Raw genomic sequence first — 13301 nt, forward strand, 5'->3', positions numbered from 1 at the left:
TGATTTAGTATTATTATTATTGTTGTTGTTGTTATTATTATTCTTTCAATTGTTAAACTGTTCTTATCTCAACCCACTAGTTTTCTCACTTTTACCCTTCCAATCCTCTTCACCCCCCATCCTGCTGGGGGGGAGCGAGCTGTATGGTGCTTAGATGCCAGCTGGGGTTCAAACCACAACAGTCCTTTTTTGCACCCAACGTGGGGCTCAAAGGGTTCAAGAAAATGACAGACTGACCAGAGCATATTAGAAGGTATTTACATCTGTTAGCAATTGTGGGTCACGATATTGGTTCACGTGTTCTCAATATTAGTTTATCTGATCTGTGCCATGCTCTTTGTTTTGCTGTACACGTTAAAGATGGTTGTTGGCTTTTGCAGTTTTCTGTGCTCTGTAGTGATTAGTGATGTTTTGCCTGGGAGATTTGTTACAAATACACTGACCTTGAGCTTAAGCTGGTATTTGGGCTCTGTACTGAAGCCACTACTGTACTTCAGGTACCATCTCATGGAGAGAGTTAACAATTAATACTTCTTCCTCTGAGGGTTTTTTGTGTAGGAAATACAGAATGGCACCTTTGCTACATTGTTCTCTGATGTTTTCTCCCTTGTTACAATAACTTCTCAGTATCTTGAACATCCTTGGGTAGTTAAAATACTTCTATCAGTGTTTCTTAGGAATATTGGTTCAGTTTTTTCTAAGGTTAACAAGTAATTTAGGAGTATGACCCAGGCTCCACGAAAGTATGGTCATGGGTAGCATGGCATGTGGGAGAACATGGGCAGGTATCTAGAGAGCTTCTCACTTCCAATGGCCTGGAACTTCACTCCCAAACAACTACAGGACCCTGATGAAGCGATAGAATGTTTGGGGGGCGGGGGGGGGATAAAAAAAGAAATGCCGTGGCTATTCCAGAGACGCACAACTTGCTGCACTGTGCCGGGCCCTGGCCAGCATCTGCCAAACACTACTCGATACTATGCAGCACCCGCAGGGAGAAGAGAGGGAACAACATACCAACAGACACTATGGCTAACGCAGGCTCTAAATCAGTCACCCCTAAAACTAAAAAGAAACAATGGAAGCAGAAATCAGCTCATTTAGTAAGGGATGAAGAAGCTTCTAAGAGGGAGCAGGAGAAAGAATCAGAAGAGGCAGCCTATTCTGCAGCAGAGCCATCACATGAACAGGAGGAGGAAGAGACAAATCATGAATGAGACAGAAACCATCCAATCCCCATCCCTAAGTGAGTTGTGAGATATGCACAAAGATTTTAGCTGTCAATCAGGTGAGCTAATTCTCAAGTGGTTACTCCGATGCTGGGATATTGGTGCCAGGAGTCAGGAATTAGAGGGTAAGGAAAGCTGGCAGCTCGGAACCCTTGCTAAGGATAAGGCCATTGACAAAGGGATTGGAAAAAAGGCAGGAGTCCTCAGTCTTTGGCAGCGACTCCTTTCAAGTGTGAAGGATGGGTATCCCTTTGAGGAAGAACTTGCAAATTTCTAAAATGAATGGACCAATATTGAGGGAGGTATCCGGTATCTGAGGGAATTAGCCATGTTGGAGGTGATCCATAACAACCTGGATAACAACCAGGCATCCAAAGACCTGGATGAAATCCGGTGCATGCAGTCCACGTGGAGGAAGTTTGTACAAAATGCACCAACAAAAAGCACCATGTTGTGCTTGTCTTCATTTCATCCACGGGCTTTTATAGAAAAGCCTTCAACATACACCTGGACAGCACACTTCTATTTTTCTTCTTAGTTAGAAAAAGCTTAAGGAAAGGATTACTGCCAATAAAACAGAAACACTACAAAATTTGAAATTATAATTCTATACACGCTTCTGAAAACCTCTTTGGCTTTTGTCTTTGTGCTCTGAATGGCTCCCAAGATCTAATTTATTTCACTGAAACAAATCCAAAAGTGCCAGCAAAAAAGAATCAACTTTCTCTTTAGTTAGAATAAAAATTGTGCAGAAGGAATTCTTGACCTTCATTAATTCCATGGGCAGGTGTATAAGCTCCTAGGTGTTAATGAGACTTGCCAGTTTAGGCAGACTGTGGAGTCTAATGAAGCATCAAATGAGCCCACTTTGGAATTTCACTATCAGATACTTCCAACAGCAAAGTTTGATGACACATCCTAACAATCCCTTCAAGCCCTCTGCACGGGGATGTGAAGCAAATCGTTCTTCTGAACTGGAATTATGTTACTGGCTTGCATGGTCAGTGTGACTTGTAGAAATTAATGTGGGGGAAAAAATATCCAAATCTTTCCCCAGCGTTACTTTTTCCACATCCAAATTATATTTAATCTTTCCTCAATTATATACAAAACTACCCTCTGTAGCCTACGGCAGTTTCCATTAGAGAAGCATACAAAAATTACCCCTCCAGAAAGCAAGCTTCCAGATCTACTGAAGCTTTAGGACTTGCGTCAGGATCTGCTCTGAATCAACTTCATGCCTGATCACTTAGTAAAACAAGAGAGTTCAGGTTCTTCATAAATCCTAATTCACTGTTAAAAGCCTGCAAGGCTTGTTCTTATTCTTGTGCGCAATATTAGGTGCCAGATCAGAAACTCACAAAATGGGATCCTTAGGGCATAAAGATTTGCTATGGTAAATCCTACGTGTTGTCTTTCCAAGTTCCTCTTTAATAAGAAAAATTTACAAAAAGAAAATAAAATGTCAAGGGTTTCCAGAAAGGAAAAGACTGAAAAGTTAGACATGTAATAAAAAATTAATTAGTCTTAATATAAAATTTTAACAAGGCACCTAATATTTTCAGGGAGGGAAGCTTAATGACACCAAGTCTCTAAAAATATCTCAGTTCTGGATTTCTGAGTCCCAAGGGTGGAAGTTGAGAGCCAGATTAAATGCTCACTATATTCAGTCGAAAATAAAATTCCACTGTTTTTAAACATAAAAAGAAGAGAAAAAAAATCGTGTAAGTATCTGGAACAAAGACACCTAATATAATTTTGTAAGAGACAGGTGAAGCAGAGCCACACTTGACAACTTTATGACCATCTTCGGACCAAAGTTGCCTTTTTAAAGGAAGAAGGATTTCATTAGCTTTCCCTAAATCAAACCATGATAAAACAAAGACAGTGGCAATGCAATGGATTTTAAAACTGTAGAAGTTAACCTCCCTGTACATGCATCGCTACTGCCTGCAACATGCTCAGGAAAAAAACTAAGCAGCCCTTCTCCCCTCTTCCTGCTGCACCACAACTCTCCTCATTCACAGTCATTATGTTCAGGAAGCAAAATCTGCTTTTGCGACACAGCATTTAACCAAGGTGTTAACCAAAGAAAAATTTAAGACAAAACCAGAAGTCTACTTGGTCACCCTTAAACTGTTCCCTTTTATTTTCACGAAGAATATATTTCATTTACCACCACGCACTGTTGTGCTACCAGAGCTATGGATCCTCAGAACTACAGAATATAGCACAGAGAGAATGCTACCATTTATCAACAATTCACATTTTCCATACGAAAGGAATACTTCTAAACTTCACCATCCACACCTGAGATGGCACTGCTATCACGGGCAGTCCTACTGACAGCACCTGGCATGGCCACACATTGAACTTGCAACACAGCAAGTGTCAAGTCTGCATTAAAATTTTAGGAAGAGCCTTGAGCACTTTTATTGTATCTGCTAAATCATCCCATAACTCATGCTGCAGCTCCAGCCTTCTCCAGCCGAGGAGCAATTTACCACCCACCTCCCCCAGCATGAGCCCTGTTGTTCTGGCCAGCAAGCATGCAGAAGACACACAGTTATTTCCATATTTCCTGGAGAAAGTATGTAGGTGATTAGCCCCCTTTACCCTGGTGTGCCTGAATCAAAGCCAACCAGGCACAGAAGCATGCAGGTCATTTTGAGTGCCCTGAGCATCTTCATAGATTGAAAAACAATGTAGTCCTGAGGGTCTAAACTTGTATTACACAGACAGTCGGTGACATAACCCATTTAGATCAAAACACCCTGTAGAGTCACTCAGGTCTGCTCTCTCACCACTACAGCAGTGCTCTGATCTGAAACTGAAGCCGTTTCTCCGAATGCCAAAACGAGCCCAAACCAGAAAGAACAGGGGCCAAAGGCGTCCGCAATTCAGACCTACCCAGATGGTGTCGTCTTGTCTGTACTGTTTCCAGTTGCGGCCAGTGTCGCTGAACATCAGCGTATAGCTGGTTACCCAGTCTGAGCTCCCGTACCTGCCCTGGGTAGCGACTGCGACAATCTCCACTCTGTCTCCCAGATCAACCTGGAGCCACTGCTGCTCGTTTGAGTCCAACGGGGACCAGCCACCAGCTCCTGAAAGAGATTGTATAAAGATAAATTAGGTGACAACGACAGCACAAGAAATTACACTTGAGAAAGACCGTGTTACTACTTCAGGTCATCACACAGGAGCCTACTTCCTGAACATACAGCTGTTTGTTCATATTTTTGTATTAGGAAATATGCTACATGAGGTGTGCTTCCTTAAGGTTTTCTTAATTAACCTAAAGTTTATAAGGAATTCTGAATTTCTAAAAAATTTTAAGGAAATTTATTCTTTGTCAGCTGGACAAATGTTGGTGAGGTTGGCACATCCTCAGTCACAAAAAAATACCATATCTACCCCCTCTTCGCATGCTTGTGCAAATCTGGGAATGCTGATTTCTAACTTCTAATTTGCTTTGACATTTTCTTTTTTGCTATGTTTTGAAAGACATGCAAAAATGTTAGTTATCTTGATTTGAGGCCTATTAAGTATTTGAAAGAACGGTTTAATTACAGGTTGTAAATGCAATTCAGATAATAAGATGTAAAGCTAGAGACGAGTTGCAAATTATCCACTTCCATGATGCACTTCTCCATTCAGGAATGAAGATTTCCGAAGTCACAGTCACATGGAAGCTGATAGCTTGTAGCTCGTGTTTGTTCTTTAAAAGTAAAGATACGTACTATCTCTTGAATTTTTTTAGAGGTTGAACAGGCCCGTGGTAACGCCAAGCCAATGAAACATGGAACTGCAACCCCTGTTTGAATTTCACCACTTCACTCACTACAATAAATGTGAGCTTACGGTTAAAAGGCAAATCCTTCCAGACTGGAATATATTATTTTACATTCTCTTCCTTTCTTTTTCACCCTTAAATTATAGGCTATGTTTATTTTCTTTTAACTTGTTTCTACTTGCACACATTTATTCTCCGAATACACTTAGCATTCATTTCAGCCTTACAAATAAGTGAACAACGAAGCTACGAAGAACGCAGAAGCCATTAACAAAGTATCCAAAGCAGCAAATTTTCAGGCTGTCACTGCTTCTGCAACCCACCATCTTCTTTGTTTTGCCATTATTAATGAAGTTTACAAAAGCACTTCTGTATGATTACAGTGAACACAGTCACATTGGGAAGGAAAGGGGGAAATACACAGAGTAAAACATTAACAATTCCTCATGTAAACTACAAGAATGATTCCGAACATGCGTTTCCAAATAAAAAGCATCACTAAACTTTGGTTATAAATAGCTGGATTTACCTTAATATTTTGATCTTATTAACTGATCTGTCTCAAAGCTGCTCCATGAAGAGTTTATTGAAGTGAACTGAGTTGAAAGATCAATAAATGTGGTTTGTATCAAAGAACTCAATTTCAATAACTTTGCCCTTTAAAAAAATTTCTTGATTTTCCTAGACTGCATTGTATTTTCCAGCTCACAACTGGAATTCTTTTGTCTAAGGATAGGTGTTAGAATTTTCATTATTTACAGTTCACTAAGATAGGAATTAGTCCTAATTCCTGAAACAGAAGCATATTTATTCCATAGCTAGAATTGAATATCGGCACCGCTCCCCTGGATGACTCAGTTCCTTCCTCTACGAGAGCTCTCCAGGGAAAATAGTTTGTAACCAAACCAATGCATACTGCTTGCTAGTTCCATGCTTTATTTTACCTTTTTCATTCACAATACAAGTCTTCATCATCACTGTGATTATTTTACCTGCCTTAAATAGAATACTCTCTCCTATAAGCATGTCATGAAAGACCCAATGAGAATATTAGGAATTTCATTATTCAATTCTTCTCTGACTACTTCATAGCTCTCTTTTAACTCCATATCTATATATAGCTTTTATAAAACTATAGTACTTCCCGTTAAAAATCGTAACAACGTTTCTTCTTCCCCCCCCCCCCCCCCTTTTTTTTTTTTTTTTTTAATTTTAAATGCCATATAAAGAATATATCTGTCTGGCTTTTAAGATACAAACTATATAACTGTGTTCAAAGACAAGCTGCATATTTCTCCTACATGGAATTGTGACAAATGTACATGAGAGCCAAAGGAAAACTTCCTTTGGACTGTAATATCCAATATCTGAAATAGACCCTGAACACAATAGTTGCTGCTTTCTTTACAGTTTTATTCCAGGAACTGGCAGGACATAGAAATTCAGTTCAGAAGCTCTGGCAGGTCTGTGGCACAAAGTTGTTCCCTTCAACACTGCAAAGAATTTATTACAGAAGTTTTCTGTAAATATTAAAAGTGGGCATTTTCATCTTTGCTTTATTGTCTTTCTATAACATTAACAGCAGCAACTAGATGGAGGAAAATAACTTATAACAAGTAATTTGTTTGAGGAGTTTCCCATTTAAAAAAAAGAAAAGGAAAAAAATCTTTGCTTTTCTGTTCTAGTTTATGCATAAGTTCTTAAGCCAAGCTTATTACCACAGGTGCTTTCCAGTAGTTTGTTAAACATCATAACTAGCATCTACCCTGTGTAGTTTATGCTCTCTCCTGTCTGCTGCTAAAAGTGGCAGAAAGGTGATATGCTTTCCACAAAAGTATTTGGCTTTACTATGCACTGATATTTTCCAGTTTGAGCATGGCACAACAGGCTTATATTTTCAAAGTCAGTCAAACAAACAATACACACTGAATGGAAATTTGGGAGATCTGTGATGAGCTTGACCTCTCAAATCACAGATTACACAGCATCTCCAAACTGCGTATCTCTTCACACGAGCACATTTGTCTGTTGGGAATGTCACTCTTTAGATGTAAGCACTCCATGACACAGCAGTGACACCTGCTCGTAGCATCACCTCTCCAGAAGCTGGTCTTGCAAGAGAGATGTTATCATCCTTGCCAGACCATGCCTTTACAGAAGAGCAGCTGCTTCATACACCTTTTCCTGTGGGGAAAAAACCCACTGTATTTCCCTCTCCCAAACCTTCCATCATTACCATTTCCACAGATGAACAGTAATTCTACTGACTTATAAGAATGGCAGTTAAAATCCCTGCAACAGCAACGCTGCATTGGCTGTGTGACTGAGGGCAGAACTAAAGCTTTTCCCATTGGGCCTCTCTCACTTCTGCTAGTAAAGCAAACACATAACTTCTGCTCACTTTTGTGGGTATCCCAAATCCTCACCAAATACTGCTGCAAGTGCCAAAAATCACTAAAATGTTCTTTTTCCTCCATATTTGCTCTGTTATACAGAGCAGGTGGCACAAGGGATACTGGCATCTTTTTCCAGCACAATCTGTGCACATTTCTTTTATGCACGTCACTCCTTATAGAGTGTCAACACCCCACCCTGTACTTTTTTTAGTAAGTAGCAAAAAAGCATGCCCAAAGTATAGCAACTCTTTTACCGCCATTTGCTCCTCTACCCACCAGTGATGCTCACCCTGGGGAACATTTGTCAGGGCAGGCCCAAGACAAGAGACAAGAACGTAGGATGTGAAGGCTCTAATAGGCAACAACAGGGGCTACTAAAGACACAACTTTTACAGGACATCAACTCCTTTGAACAGATATAAGCATAACCCTGACACCATTTTCCTGCAGTTGCGCACAAGGAAGTTGAAGAGGATGATACACCTTTTATTAATAGTGTGGCATAAATAAAACAGGCAAGTGTGGCTCTGATTACACCCACCAGATCGGTACATTTGGTTTTAGGTAATCTGGAAAGTACTGACATATGAAGATACCACATTGCCTCTCTCACAAGAAAACAAGAGAGAGAAGATGCTCAATAAAGTCAACACGTTTAGTACTTTACAACGTCATGTCTGACGGACATACAATTTCCCCATTCTGCCCACCAGATTCCCACTGGCATTGATAGGATTCTGCGCATTGCACTACACTGTCATTCCTCAGAGTTCACGCATTTCACATTTTCTGTGGATCATTTCAAGGGAGAGGTTCAACACGGTATGGCGAAAACGCCCTAGTGGAGAAACAGTACCACAGGAATCTGATATATTGCTCATATTCTCCATGGCAACAAATCATAATGCTAGAAATATAAGGAGAACAATAATCAGATGTTTTCTCAGCTGGACACCCATATGACTCGAAGAAATTTGATCAAATACTTTTTTTCTTTTTTAGACCATTTGTAAATTTTGCTGTAATTGTTCCAAAAATTACATTTAATCCCAGTGTTATGCAGTCAATGCTCCTTGACGTTCCACAGGGCTGCTCAGGATGCCCATACTTATTTGTAGTTTATTAATGCAAAGAAAAGGGAATGCTTATTTCCACCCTACAGTGCCTTACTAACAGCTCAACTGGCTTTATAATGTGCTACAAACTCTTGGACTTCCTGCTGCAACTAAGTGCTTCCCTGCTGCAGAATATTACTTTAATGCCCAGATCAAACACTTCCTGGCCATAAAACAAATTCTTTTTGACATTATATATGTTTTATATTCCCATACATAATTGCCTATACTGACTACTCAGGCTGAGAACTAATAGAGAACTAAAAAAGCTTAGTTGATACAGTCATATTGTAGCAATTTTCTTAGTCTTTTTCATCATTTATTTACTGTAAACAAAAAAGCCGATTAATCCCTCTCATGGCTAAGTAATATATTTCATACCTCAGAATCATATTTATCAGAATTATACTAACTGCTTTACTACTACCAGTACAGATTTATCAGCATTTAATTGAGCACTTTCAGCAGTTCACACAAAGCTTTACTCATGGGTACTTTGTGTGGGGTTTTTTTTAATGGCACATTTCACTGCTGCACGCCTTTTTTTAAACAACAGCCTTTTAGTTATTGTTATCTATTACTGAATCAACTTGATGAATTAGAACTTTCTCTTGATGTAGATCTAGATTGTATTCTATAAATTCATCTTCACCTGTTGCATTCATATTTACATTAACAAATATATTTATCTGGCTTTCTACATGGAGGTACTGTTGCTTGCAGCACTGTCTTATCAATTACAAACAAAGCTAAGCCAGCTCATCAAAACACACCAACATTATTAGAAAGCCATGGCATAGTCCTTGTTAGTGAATATTATTTCTTGTAAAGATATCTACTCTTTGCATTCAAGTGCCAGACAAAAAGTTCCTTCAGCCACCACCTACCACTGCTTGCTTCTCCAACCCAAGATGAAGTACCCATACGAATTCTGCTGGCACTACATCTGCGCATTTCTACAAAAGTCTGCACAACAACAGAATTAAGCAAGGTAGAATTTAACTTCTAGGTCCCTGTGTTGGGCTTAGCTCATCAGTTATCACATAAGCCTTCAAAACCTGAAATAAAAGTTGCTCAACCAACTTCCTTGCTTAGGGCTCAGTTTCAATACTCTGCCTTCCTGTTCCCATGATTTGTGCCAAAGGACAGTGTGGACCTTACCGATCTGATACTGTATGTCTAAAAAACTACAACACTTTACCCCCCACTACATGGCAAAACTACTCTAACACAGCTAAATATGACCTAGTTCATTTTCTGCCCTTGAATTGCAATCATTGTCAATTTATTTTAGAAGTTGTTAACATCACTTTAAAATACAGTACAGTCAGAGCTTGACTTGCAATAATATTGACTTTGAATCTCTTCCTCTTTTCTGCAGACAAAATTAGTCATTAGAGCCATTTGCAAAATCACATAAGCACATCTATTCACCATCCCAGCTAGCAGTTGGAAACAAAGGCAGGGCAAACTCAAATATCATGCTCAATGTTTAGAACTTTCTTTATGTTGAGCAACTACCATATGACCTTTTACTTGCTGAGGAACTCTGGTTCAGGAGTTTAAATATGATATAGTAACTCCCATCTAACACTTCTCTAAGGACCTAGCAACTGCTTATCATTAGTGCAAACCATCTAAGGAAGCGCCCTTTACTGTCTTTCTATAGATTTATCAAATGGCATTTGATTAAAACAGACATTTCAGAGATTGTTTAAGTAGGAAAATTCTCATTTATTTTCAATTAAAACCTCTTTTGTAGTAGTATACTTTCTAGTGTTTCTTATAATGAAAATCATATGTAATGTAATAATGCAGGGCTTTCCTCTCTTAGAGGCTATAACTTGGGAATAAGGCAGAAGCCAACAACCCAAATTTGCAGCGTGGTGTCAAATGATGTCCTAGATACTGTCAACTTCTCTTTTCTGGTAACAAGTTTGATTCTAATAATTTCACCTTGTGTGTGAACTCATTATCTGGGCCTCAAACATTCTTCATGGCAAATGTCTGCCAAGTTTTTTTATTCATTTTCACTGTTTCTGCAGAGTTGTGTAATCACTGAATTCTACTGGAATTTTAATATCTAGTTGCTACTAGCTTTAACGCCTACACTTTAGGATAGAGCCTCAAGCCTAATGACCTCCAATGACCTGGAAAGATTATGGCAACTCTTCAAAAGCAAAAAGACTATCTAAACTTCCTTCAGGATGTTTCTACAAAAGAAATGGAGAGCTTCAAATTTAATAGAAGTTTTCTACAATAAAGGAAGGAATTGCTCCTAAATAGAGCTCTCACAAAAGCATAAATTAACAGTTCTATTCAACTTGGCTCTGAATGCATTGCATACAAACAGCATAAAGAGTTATTCTTTGTCAATGTGATTAAAAAGAATATTTTAGGCATTTCATACTGCAACCTTACCATCTCGCCTGTTGAGCTTTGCAAAGCTGGGACTGTGAGTACTGAAGAGCTCAGAGGAACTGGTAAGGGCTGTTGAAGGTAAGGGAGATACCAATGCATCGTCACAATTATCTAAAAAAAAAAAAGCAAAAAAACAAAACATACAGAGGTCATCACATGAGCAACAAATATGCCAGCTTGTGCTATCTCGACATGGTGTTTGTTTCTACTTAGTACACAGACACTGGAGAAAGAGCACACTTCTGCTTGAATTCACATGCAAGACTGAAATTAATCCTCCAGAATGACAGTCTGGTGGGATGGCAACTGGATGGGAGCTGTTTTTAAAGACATCAAATACTTGAGAAGCTGGAAAATGTTTTCCTTTCAGTGAATGAAATTTGATGATCTACCCTCCAGTAAAAGAGAGTAATAACTCTTCTTACAAAAGCCACTGGAAGAACATAGTAACGCCCTGACAGAGTTAGAGAACACCCCAACTGTTGTGTTCAGTAGTCTCGCCACAGAGCAGATACATAATGTAGGAGTTACAACTTCATATTTCTGTACAGTAGTGACACACAGGCATATGCCACCTGGCCTTCTGCAACATATAAAAGCAAGTCCTGTGCTTCACAAGAGTCCTGTGCTGCATTGTGATTACAAAACCTGAACACTTCCTTCATTTCTTCCACAAGCTCATACACATACACATGGCCAGATTAGTTTTGTTTGCTCAGATGAGTAGTCTGCTATGTCTTTCCCCTCTTACTTTCACATCCTCATATAGGCTAACACTCAAGTTGAATTTTTGAGCCCATAATGTTTGAATAAGGATGGAATTAGGTAAAGTAAGTTCACTCATTACAATGCTGTCACATACACACTCAAGAACATAGTGCGGGGTTTCAGTAGGCAATAATAATAATAAACCCCTCTCATTTTTAATTGAATCTCCCATGGAGCAAACATGGATCTAATTACTGGAAAAGTCCTGCAGGTTAGCAGAATCTCAGGCACCACAGTGTTCTCGCACTCACAGAGTAAATACACGATTTGCAAGGATGGTGGTTGGGGAGGAAGTAATGCATTAATGATATTTCAGGCTACAAAAGACAAGCAATAAAAGCAAAAATTGCTTTATAGTTATGACAGCAAATTTAGACTGTTCCAAATCTGGGTGATACCTTCCACATTATGAGCCAGATTACATTAAAATACTTCTCATCTCTTTCTACAGTGACTCTCTAAGAACAGCCCAGATACTTTTGTAATCAAAATCCATCTCTATACAAAAAAATCAGTGTAATCGATATAATTCATATCAGTGCATTGACCGATGGACCTCAAAAAGCAAACTTAAGTGCAAAATCCTTTCTGTCTCTTTGGTTACCATCAGCAAAAAGACCTAACAAAATCTGCAAGTTAGACAAATTAAGGACAAGTATTCCACTGATGTTTTGAACATGAGGATAATTAGCTAACAAAACAAGTTACCAAGGTCCTGAGCAGATTCCTCATCACTTACAGGCTTTGAGTCTCAAAGAGAACTTCTGACTGCAATGCAGAAAGGTCTGTGGAGTGCCATGCTCCCTGGTACGGCATGAGGTCAGGCCTAAATTGTTCTGTCTGGACTTAAAAAAACCCACACCTGTAAATTAAAATGAGGCTTTTAAATTCACTGTAAGTTGTGACCTGAACAGTGATTTAAACAAAGATCTCAAATGGCAAGTACACCGGGGCACCAAACTCACCCAAACTTTTGCATTCTATAAAACCCAATGGAAGGATTGGGAACCTCTCAAAAGGACGTTCAAGGTCTTAGCAACAGATCTACAGGACTATTCAGCAACACTTAAAACCAGAAGCTGAAAATAACTGAATGCAGAGATTTCAATTTAAATAGCGTCTAGACTGCTGGCTCTCTTCAGTTCCCTGCGGTTGCTCCTGGACCACGAGAGAACTCCACACATCAGCCTGTGACCCACAAGCTGTCCGTGACAAGAGTCACAGTGACAACCTCTGGGTTCTCACTGTTCCCCGAGGGTATGATCGGATACCTACAGGACACCAAGTGTCTCAGCACAGCAGCAAGTGTAAACCATTTCAGAACAATGCATTTAAGGTTTTGCCTGGGACCTCTGGAGGCTCCAGCCTGGGAAGCGACAATTAGCTCTTCTAACTACCAGGTGCTTTGCCTACATTTCCACATCCTTTGCTTCTGTCCCCAGACACACTCACCTGGATCTCTGCTGCTACAGCATTACAACATCATTTTCACACCAAATTCTAGGATCCTTATTTAGTTTTTCTCTGGGAAAAAAAAAAAACAAAAACCAACAAAAAAAACCACTACTGCCAGGAATCC

At 39.4% G+C, this 13301-nt stretch overlaps 1 protein-coding gene across 1 annotated transcript in view; it reads right to left on the reverse strand.

Moving 5' to 3' along the window:
- CNTNAP5 (contactin associated protein-like 5) overlaps positions 1-11648 on the reverse strand; it is a 223319-nt gene extending 211671 nt beyond the window's left edge. The window contains exons 1-3 of the mRNA XM_010569849.1: positions 11645-11648; positions 10955-11065; positions 4140-4333 (exon numbers count right to left, since the gene is read on the reverse strand). Coding sequence (XP_010568151.1) covers positions 4140-4333; positions 10955-11065; positions 11645-11648 — 309 coding nt within the window. The remainder of the gene's footprint in view (positions 1-4139; positions 4334-10954; positions 11066-11644) is intronic.
- Positions 11649-13301: the final 1653 nt, after the last annotated feature.

Source organism: Haliaeetus leucocephalus, unplaced genomic scaffold, assembly GCF_000737465.1.
Source record: "Haliaeetus leucocephalus isolate CR32 unplaced genomic scaffold, Haliaeetus_leucocephalus-4.0 Scaffold1, whole genome shotgun sequence".
Lineage (NCBI taxonomy): Eukaryota > Metazoa > Chordata > Aves > Accipitriformes > Accipitridae > Haliaeetus > Haliaeetus leucocephalus.